General features: G+C 39.1%; 1 protein-coding gene across 4 annotated transcripts in view; it reads left to right on the top strand.

Moving 5' to 3' along the window:
• Positions 1–2,692: 2,692 nt before the first annotated feature.
• The window catches only part of LOC143021461 (uncharacterized), a 67,522-nt gene continuing 57,714 nt past the window's right edge, over positions 2,693–12,500 (top strand). The window contains exons 1-2 of one of the 4 annotated variants that reach the window (XM_076178986.1): positions 2,853–2,871; positions 7,657–7,779. Coding sequence is in view for 1 of the 4 variants with exons in the window: in XM_076178985.1 (XP_076035100.1) it covers positions 2,851–2,871 (21 nt within the window). In the remaining 3 variants the exon portion in view is untranslated. Of the gene's footprint in view, positions 2,872–3,225; positions 3,364–7,656; positions 7,780–12,500 lie in introns of those variants that run through there. The other 3 variants (XM_076178985.1, XM_076178990.1, XM_076178987.1) reach the window with 3 other exon arrangements.

Here is a 12,500-nt window from a genome sequence, read left to right on the forward strand (position 1 = left end):
ATGACAGGGGACGGGGGTGAGGGAGGGGACTATTTGATATTTTTACTAAGGGTTGAATCAATTGGTCCCGAAGGTCATATTGAAATTAGAATAGGAGAGTTATTAGATTCCATTTGTGGATATTTCGATACAAAAAAATTGGTGTTAGCATATTTTTTCACCGTAATCAGGAAGCCCACATGCTCAGGTAACCTTAAAATTTTCGACTTCATTAAATCCCAAATAAAGAAGTTGGCTTACCCGGCCTGGTTTTAAGACAAAGCCCTCAACAAGCCAGAGCCAACCATTGTAAATATTCCCATCACCTGCCAGTTATAGATAAAATAATAATAATAATAATAATAATAATAATAATAATAATAATAATAATAATAATAATAATAATGATGATGATGATGATGATGATGATAATAATAACAATAATAATGATGATGATGATGATGATGATGATGATGATGATGATGATGATGATGATGATAATAATAACAATAATAATAATAATAATAATAATAATAATAATATTGATAATAAATTACAAGAGCTCTACACTTCCTGTTCAAAGTCCAAGCCTGGGATTTCCCACATTAGTGGCAAAGTCAAGAATGTAACAAAATCGGTTCAGACATTCAAACCAGTTAAAATTCCTGTCAAGAATGGAGTGTGTCTCGAGCGCCGTTATCTGCAAAGAAAATTATTTTTTCCAGTCTCGTGACTTCAACATAAGCGGTGGCTGTACACAAGAATAGGTGTACGTATTCAAGGAAGGTAGTTCAATTATCTCCAGATAAGAGCAGAGAGAGAGAGAGAGAGAGAGAGAGAGAGAGAGAGAGAGAGAGAGAGAGAGAGAGAGAGATAGATAGAGAGAGAGCGAGAGAGCGAGAGAGAATTTGGCGATATTAATTCTGCGATACTAGTAGCATCACAAATGAGTGGTGGTATTGTCCTACTATCGTCATAAACGTTCTTACTATAGGGGAGAATACATAGAGTGGTCTTTCTGACCCCGAGGATGAGGATAAGTGTAATCTGGCAGGGGCGTGGTATGCCGTGTCCTCAGCTAGCGGTCAATGCCTTTCCATAGACTGACCGCTAGGCCGGGGGTGGGCAACCTTTTTAAGTGTGGGTGCCAAAATCAACCAGATCTTCGATACTAAATGTTCTCGTGTGCCAGCGGAGTAAAAAGCCTGCATACGGGTATGGGGCCTCTCTCTTCACTTCCTATAATGGCTCCAAATTGTCGTAAGTGTTCCAGGTTTTGCACGCGTGCCAAAGGTTGCCCACCCCGGACTAGGCCAAAACAGTAAAGGTACGGCCCTAGGGGAGGTATGTATAGTATAACCGAGGCACCTTCAGGGCTTGCAGAAAGAAAGAGAGCAGGCTCTCAGGCCAAATCCTCCAGGTCGGCGAGCTCAATAGTTGATTATTACAGTTTCCTCAGTTTTATCTCCGCTGCACTCAATACTAGCATAAGCTTACACAATAAGATATGAAAATCACTTGGATTTGGCCATTTGGTTTCTCCGCCCACTTTAGTCCTGGTATCTCTGATCACACCTCTCCTTGACCTCTACCCAGGTGTGGAGAGCTGTACGACAGAGACGGAGGAATAGTTAGTGTGTGTGTGTGTGTGTGTGTGTGTATTCACCTCGGATCTGCTGCAGCCTCTTTTCGAGACAGCCAGACACCACCCTACGGCAGTGAGCTCAGAGCTCATTATTAGCAGATCTCTGGGTAGGTCTGAGACCACTCACACTCCACACACCGGGAATGCAAGGACACAACTCCTTGACTAACGTCCCGTACCTACTCGCTGCTAGGTGAACAGGGGCTACACGTGAAAGGAGACAAACCCAACTTGTCTCCGCCCGGCCGGGGAATCGAACCTCGGTTCTCCGGCTTGTGAGGCCAGTGCCTTACCAATCCGCCACCGGGCCGTGTGTGTGTGTGTGTGTGTGTGTGTGTGTGTGTGTGTGTGTGTGTGTGAGAGAGAGAGAGAGAGAGAGAGAGAGAGAGAGAGAGAGAGAGAGAGAGAGAGAGAGAGAGAGAGAGAGAGTGTGTGTGTGTGTGTGCTGGCACCGGGAAATCCGTTTGGAAAATGTGATAACATATCTATTAACAGAGACCCTCCTACAAATGGACAAAAAAGCAAACAAAACAACAGAAGCAGATAGATAAATGAATAAATACATATGTAGATAAAGATAAGTAAATGATTGAATGAATAAATCAATATATAGTTAAATAAATGATATATTGATAAATAAACAAATAACCAAACAAATGATAAATAAATAGATAAAATAGTGTCGCTTTCCCAAAAGACGGGGCATTCTACGAATGGAATGGTTAGGCGACAGACACAGAATGAAATATCTATACAATATAACCAGTTACGGGTAAGTGGCATCCTTTGCTGAATAAAATTGTCTGTCTTAATTCAAACAACATATCTGAAGTACATCGCTCAACATGCGGTATTATCCCATCAACATCGAGATTTCTTTGGTTTTATACTTATCTGGCAGCCATCAGTTAATTTGATTAAACTGAGAGAATCCCTACTCTACTTGAATATTAATCGATCTTGGAGATGGCGTTGGTGGTGAAGGCGGAGGTGGAGGGGAGGTGAAGGTGGATGAAACTGGTGAAGAAATACAGTGATCGACGGGCGATCGGCACAAAAGTGTCGTAACTACGGGTGTGCTGGGGCCAACACAAGCGGTCGTTTCATTCATTTATCTATTTTCTCATTTATTTGTCTATTTACTTATTCACTCATATATCTATTATATATTCATCATTTATTATTAATTTATTTGTTTTTATCAATATTCACTGTGATCCTCTTCTATGGATAAAGAGACTCAACAAGTAAGTATTATTGTGAAATGAATTGTGCATGTATATTTTTCCGAAAATGCGACTTTTTTATTTGAAAAAAAAAACGGCTTTTGTTATAAGGCAACTGTTTTATATATCAAGCTATATTTGTGTAGTAGTGACAGCATGCTTTAGTGTCTGCCTCTCTTCGGTCCCCCAGTTTCCTTCGGTTGAACAAAATCGCTTGCGTTTGGACTTGAGCATAGGTGCATGCTGAGACGCAGTCGACACGTGCGACGCAGCACAGAGTTAAGGCAAACTTCCTGTTGGTGAACTGAAGTACAATTTTAACTTCTCTCTCACTAGAAGCATTCCGAGGAAGAGAAAGGTTCTAACTGGACTTCAATTCAGCAACAGGAAATCTGCCTTTGCTCTGTGCTACGTCGCCAGCGTCTCAGTTTGCGCTTGGGTTTATGGTCCTCTACAAGACCGTTCTAACCCCTGAGTGGTCATACAACCTTTGCATCTCACCACGGACTATTGGTAAGGTTGTTAATACGATTAATTTTCGAAGCGGAGTTTGTGAAGGCAGTCTGGATCTTGTACAATCAGCTTGAAAATATATTAGACCTACGGTGTTACAAGTACAGTGATAGAAACGGTGATAACCAATACAGGACAATTAACACATACAGATGAGGAAATGAGTCCTTGAAGAAGGCAGAAAGAAATGAAAAGAAAATGACCTGACAGTTAGCAATCACACAGCCACATTAATAACGTAGACAGAAAGAAGTGTGTGTGTGTGTGGAATAATGTGCGAACTGCTTTCAAATACCTAGACGTTATAAAACTAGTTTTAACCCAACGCACGCACACACACACACACACACACACACACACACACACACACACACACACACACACACACACAGAGGGTAAAGGTAATGTTGAACTGATCATGATAAAAGTCGAAGGCAAGAATATGAAAAGTAGAAAGTTTGTGGTGACCTATGTGCCCCCAAGAACGAATGCTTGGAAAGAAAACGAACACACAAAAATGCTAGAAGATACAAGAAAATCACTAAATGAGATACTAATGGGTAAGGGTAACCTAGTAATTATGGGAGACTTCAATTGCAAAGAAATTTGTTGGGACAACATGACAGTACGAGGAGATGATGTGTGGGGCAATGTACTGCTAGACATGACCATGGAGTACACAATGACCCAGTGGGTACAGAAACAATGAAGAGCCATCAAAACTAGATTTAATATTTACAACGGAACCTGAAATAGTGGACAAAGTCCACTACAAGACACCAATTGGAAAGAGTGACCATGTACTCATCGAAACTGTACTAAAGGAAGAAATAGAGATGAAGAGGAGCGAAAAGCATAGGAAAGGAAGATTGATGTACAACAAAACAGACTTTGCAAAACTAAAGACGTTCTTCCAGAATGCAAACTGGGAAAAACTCTATATGGAAGAGACAACAGTGGAAGAGAAATGGAACATACTGTTGGCTAATTACAATGAAGGGGTAAACAGGCATGTACCAAGACAAAAGCGAGAGAGTACATTAAATGTTGGTTCAACAAAAGATGCAGTGAGGCAAAAGACAGAAGGGACAAAGCTTGGAAAAGGTGGAGAAAAGACAAAAAACAAAGCAAATGGCAAATTTATATAAACTATAGAAATGAGTATGTTAATGTGAGAAGAGAGGAGAAAAGGAACCATGAGAAGGATATTATAGATAAATGCAAAGATCAGCCCAAGCTATTCTACCGGTATGTAAATGGTAAACTTAAAACCAAACAGGAACTAGTGAAACTACGCCAAGGAAATATAGAATACACAGAAGAATTAGAGATGGCCGAAATCATGAACAACCACTTTAAATCTGTCTTCACCAGAGAGAAAATACAAAATTGGGACGTAGATAATAACAAAACATTCTCCCCACATGAGTGAATTTACATCACAAAAAGAAATATCAGAACATCTATCAAAACTGGACGTCAGAAAATCACATGGCCCGGATGGAATTGCAAATTGGATTCTAAAAGAATGCAAAGAAGAGCTAACGGATAAAATACACATCATAATAAATAGCTCACTCAAGGAAGGAAAGATACCTAATGACTGGAAAAATGCTAACATTGTACCAATATATAAAGGAGGAAACAAGGAAGAACCCACCAACTATAGACCAGTATCACTAACAAGCACTATAGCCAAAATTTGTGAGAAAATCATCAAGAATAGATGGGTAAAACACCTGGAAGATAACATATTAAACCCAAGACAATTCGGGTTCAGACAAGGTAGATCATGCACCACAAACTTGATATGCTTCTACTCAAGACTAATAGACATAGTGCAAGAAAGAAACGGATGGGCTGATTGTGCATTCCTAGACTTGCAAAAAGCATTTGACAAAGTACCACACAGAAAACTACTAAAAAAAACTGGAACACATAGGAGGAATACAAGGGAACCTACTAAAATGGATGGAGGACTTCCTGACTGGAAGAAAGATGAGAGTAGTACTCAGAGAAAAATATTCAGATTGGAAAGAGGTGATCAGTGGAGTACCGCAAGGATCTGTACTGGCTCCAATAATGTTTGCTATCTATATGAATGATATGGACGAGGGCATTAACTGTTACACGAGCTTCTTTGCTGATGACGCCAAACTGTTAAGGAAAGTAGAAACTGATAAGGACTGTGAAGCACTGCAAGATCTGAACAGCGTATGGAACTGGAGTCAGAAATGGGAAGTGGATTTTAATACTAAGAAGTGTAGCACAATGGAGTTTGGAAAAAGCAAAAACAGAATATCAAGAAATTATACAATTGGAACCAAGGAAGTAAAGAAAGTAGGATCCGAAAAAGACTTGGGAGTTATTATCACAAACGACTTGTCCTATGATACACAGATTAACAAAATTGTCGGGGAGACCTACAACTTGCTAAGATCAATAAAAGTGGCTTTTGCTTACCTGGACGAAGACATGATAAAAAAAAATTTGGTTACATTGATAAGGCCTAGACTAGAGTATGCGGCGACATTGTGGTCCCCCAGTACCAAAAAGAACAAAGAAAATAGAAAGAATCCAAAGAGCAGCTACAAAAATGGCACCTGCACTTGCAAACCTATCATACGAGGAGAGATTGGCTAAACTGGAGCTACCGACACTGGAGGAAAGAAGAGAGAGAGGAGACCTACTGACCATCTACAGAATCATGAAAGGCACAGAGATACTTGATAGAGAAGAATTACTAAACTGGGACAAGAGAAACACAAGAGGACATGGAAGGAAATTAAGAAAACATAGCTATAGAAGAGAACTGAAGAAAAACAGTTTTCCACATAGAGTTTTAGACACTTGGAACAAACTGGATAATGAAATAGTAAGCGCAAAAACCATTCACGAGTTTAAAAGCAAACTAGACACTGAGACATACAATGGCGGGACAACACGAGCATAGCTCCCCTTCCCGCAAAATACAACTAGGTAAATACAACTAGGTAAATACACACACACACATAGCGGTGGCGCAGTGGTTAGAATTCCCGGCTGTCACTACGGCGGTTCGGGTTCGAATCCCGCCCAGGGCTGAAATAATTTCAGTATCACTGCGCTGCGATTTGTTCCTCCAACTCTCGTGGGCGGGGAGTTGGGGTGTGTGTGTGCGTGTAAGGTCACAGCATTCCCCATAGATCGGTCATATATGAGCTCTCGTCTGGGAGGGTAATAGCTGTCGATCAAGAGTCCAACACGTGATCCAAGACCATAGTGAATCACACACACACACACACACACTGACACGCACGGACGCAAGCAAACACACACACACACTGACACGCACGGACGCAAGCAAACACAGACACATTAACACACATACGTGGAATTATCCCTCCTAAAAAAAAAAACACGACATGCTAGTATTAAATGTGTTATGTTCATGCAATTTCACTGGTAAGAATATATATGAGTGACTTCAACAAATCTACTGCCCATAGAAATATTAAATACTCAAAAATTGAATACATATTTACAGAGATGAATTATATGGTTGGTCAGGCTTGGATGACCGTATCGATGCGATTATTATTATTATTATTATTATTATATATATATATATGTGTGTGTGTGTGTGTGTGTGTGTGTGTGTGTGTGTGTGTCACAGGTTCTGCCATCTTGTGCATTATGGGAAATGAATGTTATAAATCTAGATTCAAATGTATACGACGTCCATATTGCTTCTGAGGTGGCGTAAGCTAGTGTAGTATTTATATGTAAGAGCAATTGCATTAATGAGGAAACATGCCTGATTCATACTATGCGAAATCATAAGAACATACGAATAAAGGAGACTGCAAGAGACCATAAGGGCTACACTAAGAAATTCCCTATCCCCAGAGATAAAGTTGTCTTAACCTCCTCATAAAACAACCGATAGTTTCAACGCTCACTACATGGTTACTAAGTCGTTAACTACTCTATTGGTAAACTAGTTCTTGCATATTTCCTTATTTATATAATTTCAATGTTCAGTTTTTGATGTAATAACTATAAGTTTCATACATTTGATAGTATTTTATTTATCAATAGGCTAATGGGTGAGAACACTTACTCATGTAATAAGGTTGGATTAAATTAAATAACATCAAACCAACGTGTAGTGAGAACTTAAAGTAACCAAAGTTTGGGAAGGAACCTTATGAGAATGAATATTATTTTCATTTGCATAATGCATAGCAAGGCAAAGAGCTGGAGCAACAGGTAGAACCCCCCACACCCACCCCCTTTCCTTGTTGCCGACAGAATGTTGGGATGGTTCCGCCTCCTGAAGCCGAGTTGGATACACCGCACATACCACGCGTGGCCACAGTCTGGTTGTAACTGCCGCCGTGGAAGGTACAAGTGAAGTCGCGCTCGTTCGAACACGTGAGTTTGGTAGCGGCTTAGGATGCCCAACCGACTCTGGGAATTCCGAACACTCGGATTATTTAATTTTCCCTTATGTATTGAATGTGCCTTTGTGATATTTGAGACAATAATTTTGTTTTGAGAAGGAATGTCTTAATGTGATGATGAGTGAAAAGAATTATTTGATATTTAATGTCGTAAAATCGCATTGTGTCAGATGCGCTTGTTGTCGATAATTTGACACCTGTGAATTCCCGGAGTACTGTTTAAGTAAAACTAAGGTTCCAAGGTACAAGTACGCACAGTATTCCTTCAGTATTTTGTTGAACATGCAGTTGTCGATGGGTTTTGCATACACTCATCAATCATACTATATTGTTAGTGAGAAAGTACTACAGTACTGCATGGCGAAGCAAAAAAAAAAAAAAAAAAAAAACAGTATGTATCGAACTCCATGTTCTGTACTTACGGAGAAGGACAGCAATTACCAATGTTGTCATCGTCAATGCAACCTTGTTGTCTATCATGTACATGCTTGTATATTCGTTCGTTTGATAATGTATATATGTGTTTATTTGTTGTACCTTTTCTTTGTCTTTAGAACCATTCTTCAGGTATAGCATCTCTCTTCATTAGAGTCCCATTTTCCCTTTCACTTGCATCCAGCGCCATTGTCCCGGGAAGAAGATAGTCCCACTGAGGGGGGCTCTAAACAGTAAATAATGTCTGTCGCCACCTGTTCCCAAAGTCAAAGTGGCAGGTGAATGTCGGAATCGAACACAAGTCCAGACCTCGCTCAGGACGAGGTCCGTCCTCGAGTTGATTACTTAAACCGGCGTTAGCCAGAGTAAATTAATTAAAACAATATCATAAAAGGAATGCATCGACACACACACACACACACACACACACACACACACACACACACACACACACACACACACAAACATATATATATATATATATATATATATATATATATATATATATGTATATATATATATATATATATATTAACATATATATATATATATGTATATATATATATATATATATATATATATATATATATATATTACACGCACAGGTAGAGTTCCCGCCTACCACTACGGCGGTCCGGGTTTGAATCCCGCCGAGGGCTGAAATAATTTCAGTATCGCTACGCTGCGGGTCGTTACTCCAACTCTCGTGGGCGGGGAGATGTGTGTGTGTGTGTGTGTGTGTGTGTGTGTGTGTGTGTGTGTGTGTTACACACGCGCACAATTTAATTTGGCATGACTCCAGAACCTCCTCAGGTGGCCCTCGCGACTACTGGCTGAGCCTCTGAAAAGAGCCCTCCCTTGCAGACGTTCTCTTTCTTGGGCCTCTTTGAAAGAGAGAGAGAGAGAGAGAGAGAGAGAGAGAGAGAGAGAGAGACCAAATTTCTAATGAAGTGGCGTCATAAGAGTCGAGTCCTGGACAACCTCGTGACGTCATCCTTCTTTAGTCTATAATTTTACTTTTCTGTTGTATTGGATCTTTTTATACCTCGCTCATAAAAAAACATGTAGGATAGAAGGGGATAACTTCTGCTTGATCTCTGTGTACAGGTACTTCCCTTAATTATGAAATTCTACGACTGGAGTTTCTAATATCCTGATCACAGTGTTCCGATAATGTAGGGAATTCGTAGACACCAGAAAGACTTTCAATATTCTTTTATATTTTTGGGAGTAATTTTCATTGCGAATGTTAGAATTTTTGGAAATTTATTGATTCCAAACATTATGTTTGTTGTATATATTATTTACATTGACGTACAAGTTATTCGCGATTTTTATTAAGTTGTTTTATAGATCCAAGATCACTTGTATATAAAAATAAAAATTGAAAAATATGCTCGTAAAGTGATAATGTACACGCCAAATTGCTTAAGTTATTCCGAAGTATTTATATATATACTGTATATATATATATATATATATATTATGTATATATATATATATATATATATGATATATATATATATATATATCAATATATAGATATATTACATATAATATACAATATATGTGATATATATATATATATTATATATATATATATATACAATATATGTGAATATATATATATATATATATATATATATATATATATATATATATATATATATATATATATATATATATATATATAGTATGTGTGGTGGGTTTATGCCCGAGTATGACCTCGTCGGAACGATATTGTCCAAAGGTTCCCAACCTGGGGTCCCTGACCCCTCAGGGAACTATGACAAGAATTTAAGGGTGGCCATGGCCTCCTGATACAAATTAAACATTCCTACATAATGTGAGGAATCTGAAGAAAAAAAAATCACTCTGTCCTAAGATGATTATCAACTTTGTAATATAGCAAAGGATTTCTCGTCAGCATATTATTATTAATATTATTATTATCATTATTATTATTATTATTATTATTATTATTATTATTATTATTATTATTATTATTGTTATTATTATTATTGTTGTTGTTATTGTTATTCTAATTATTATTATTGTTGTTATTATTATTATTATTATTATTATTATTATTATTATTATTATTATTATTATTATCATCATCATTACTATTAACACTGGTATATATATATATATATATATATATATATATATATATATATATAAAGTATATATATATATATATATATATATAAATGAGAGGGCGCCAAGCTAGAGTGGAGCTCCTACTCTCTTTGACCCTACATGTCGTGCACTCCCTCTCTCCGAACGGAGTAAAATCTTCATCCTTTAGCCAGAACAAAATATGTATAGTGTGCCAGTGAGCAGATTGGCCCGTGATGCGTTGTCTCCCGCTGAAGTTCCTGCTAGGAGGCGCTTAAACGGTATCGGGTGTTACATATCCAGTTATTCCCGTGGCCATTAAGCGATTTCATTCATGTAGGTATCTTTCACCCAGGACACATACATACACACGCATAAACACACACGTGCGCGCGCGAGAGAAAGAGAGAGAGCGTTCATCCAGGAAGATAACAAATGTCGATCACATGTCGATCACATTCAAGACCATAAAATGGGTGGGGCGCGTCAAGGTCATTATATGGACCTTGGGGCACGTGCGGACACACGTTTCTGTACGTTTCTTTCGTGTGCATTCTTGGTTCACGAAAACTTAGTAATACCTATTGTGTAACTTGTATCTTAAATTGTATGCATGTGATTCGCTCACCAAAGCCTTGGATCATGTGCTTGGCTTGATTCGAGATCGGCAGCTGTTTTCATCATGGATGAGAACTTAGTGCTCGTATAGGGCTATCTGAGAGTGATGCCGTGTTTCTCTCTCTCTCTCTCTCTCTCTCTCTCTCTCTCTCTCTCTCTCTCTCTCTCTCTCTCTCTCTCACACGCACACACGCACACAAAACTAAGTAAATACAATTAACCTGAAAAAACAGCTTTCTACACAGAGCAGTGGGCGTCTGGAACAGACTGGACGAAATAATAGTGTGTGCAAAAATCATACACGAATGTTAGAGCAAACTGGACACTGAGATACAAAGATAGAACACCACGAGCATAGCTCACTTTCCCGTAAGATACTAGGTAAACACACACACACACACACACACACACACACACACACACACACACACACACACACACACACACACACACACACACACACACACACACATATCCCATTGCAATATGAATGAAATATTTTTATACCGCGAACGTGGCACGAACTCGGTACTTTAGTGTGTTAGTCTGAGACACTAACCACTACACCGGCAAGCCATGCATAGTGAAGTTGTTTACGTGTTGACGTCAACGCGAATGTAAACATCAACACAGCTGTGAGGAAGCATCTTAACCCATTCCGTAAAGGATAAATATTTCGAACTGATTCCTGAGGGAAGGAAGATCACTTATTACGGTGATCCGAAATTCCTGTTTTACTCAAGGACCAGCCCACCAGTGGTATGGGGTAAGGGCCGGGTCGAATCCCTTTCACGCTTATCGCCATTATAACTATGAGAGTAATTCGCTAATAGCAGCGACATCAAACCGATAATTTTTTTGTGACAGGTGCATGCAGGATTCGAACCCGCTGTACTCGGCCATCCGTAAATTACCTTCCCAGTGCCCTAACCACTAGACCACAGAGACTATAAAATCCTTGAAACCTGGAATCGAACTGATTCCCGAGGGAAGGAAGATCACTTATTACGGTGATCCGAAATTCCTGTTTTACTCAAGGACCAGCCCACCAGTGGTATGGGGTAAGGGCCGGGTTAGGTTAGGGCACTGGGAAGGTAATTTACGGATGGCCGAGTACAGCGGGTTCGAATCCTGCATGCAACTGTCACAAAAAAAATTATCGGTTTGATGTCGCTGCTATTAGCGAATTACTCTCATAGTTACAATGGCGATAAGCGTGAAAGGGATTCGACCCGGCCCTTACCCCATACCACTGGTGGGCTGGTCCTTGAGTAAAACAGGAATTTCGGATCACCGTAATAAGTGATCTTCCTTCCCTCGGGAGTCAGTTCGATTCCAGGTTTCAAGGATTTAATAGTCTCTGTGGTCTAGTGGTTAGGTAATTTACGGATGGCCGAGTACAGCGGGTTCGAATCCTGCTTGCAACTGTCACAAAAAAAGAAAAAAAAAATTATCGATATATATATATATATATATATATATATATATATATGCAAAGAAATCAAACAACACACGTGA

The sequence above is a fragment of the Oratosquilla oratoria genome, chromosome 42 (genome assembly GCF_046742065.1).
Source record: "Oratosquilla oratoria isolate Oo_2021 chromosome 42, ASM4674206v1, whole genome shotgun sequence".
In the NCBI taxonomy this organism is placed as follows: Eukaryota; Metazoa; Arthropoda; class Malacostraca; order Stomatopoda; family Squillidae; genus Oratosquilla; species Oratosquilla oratoria.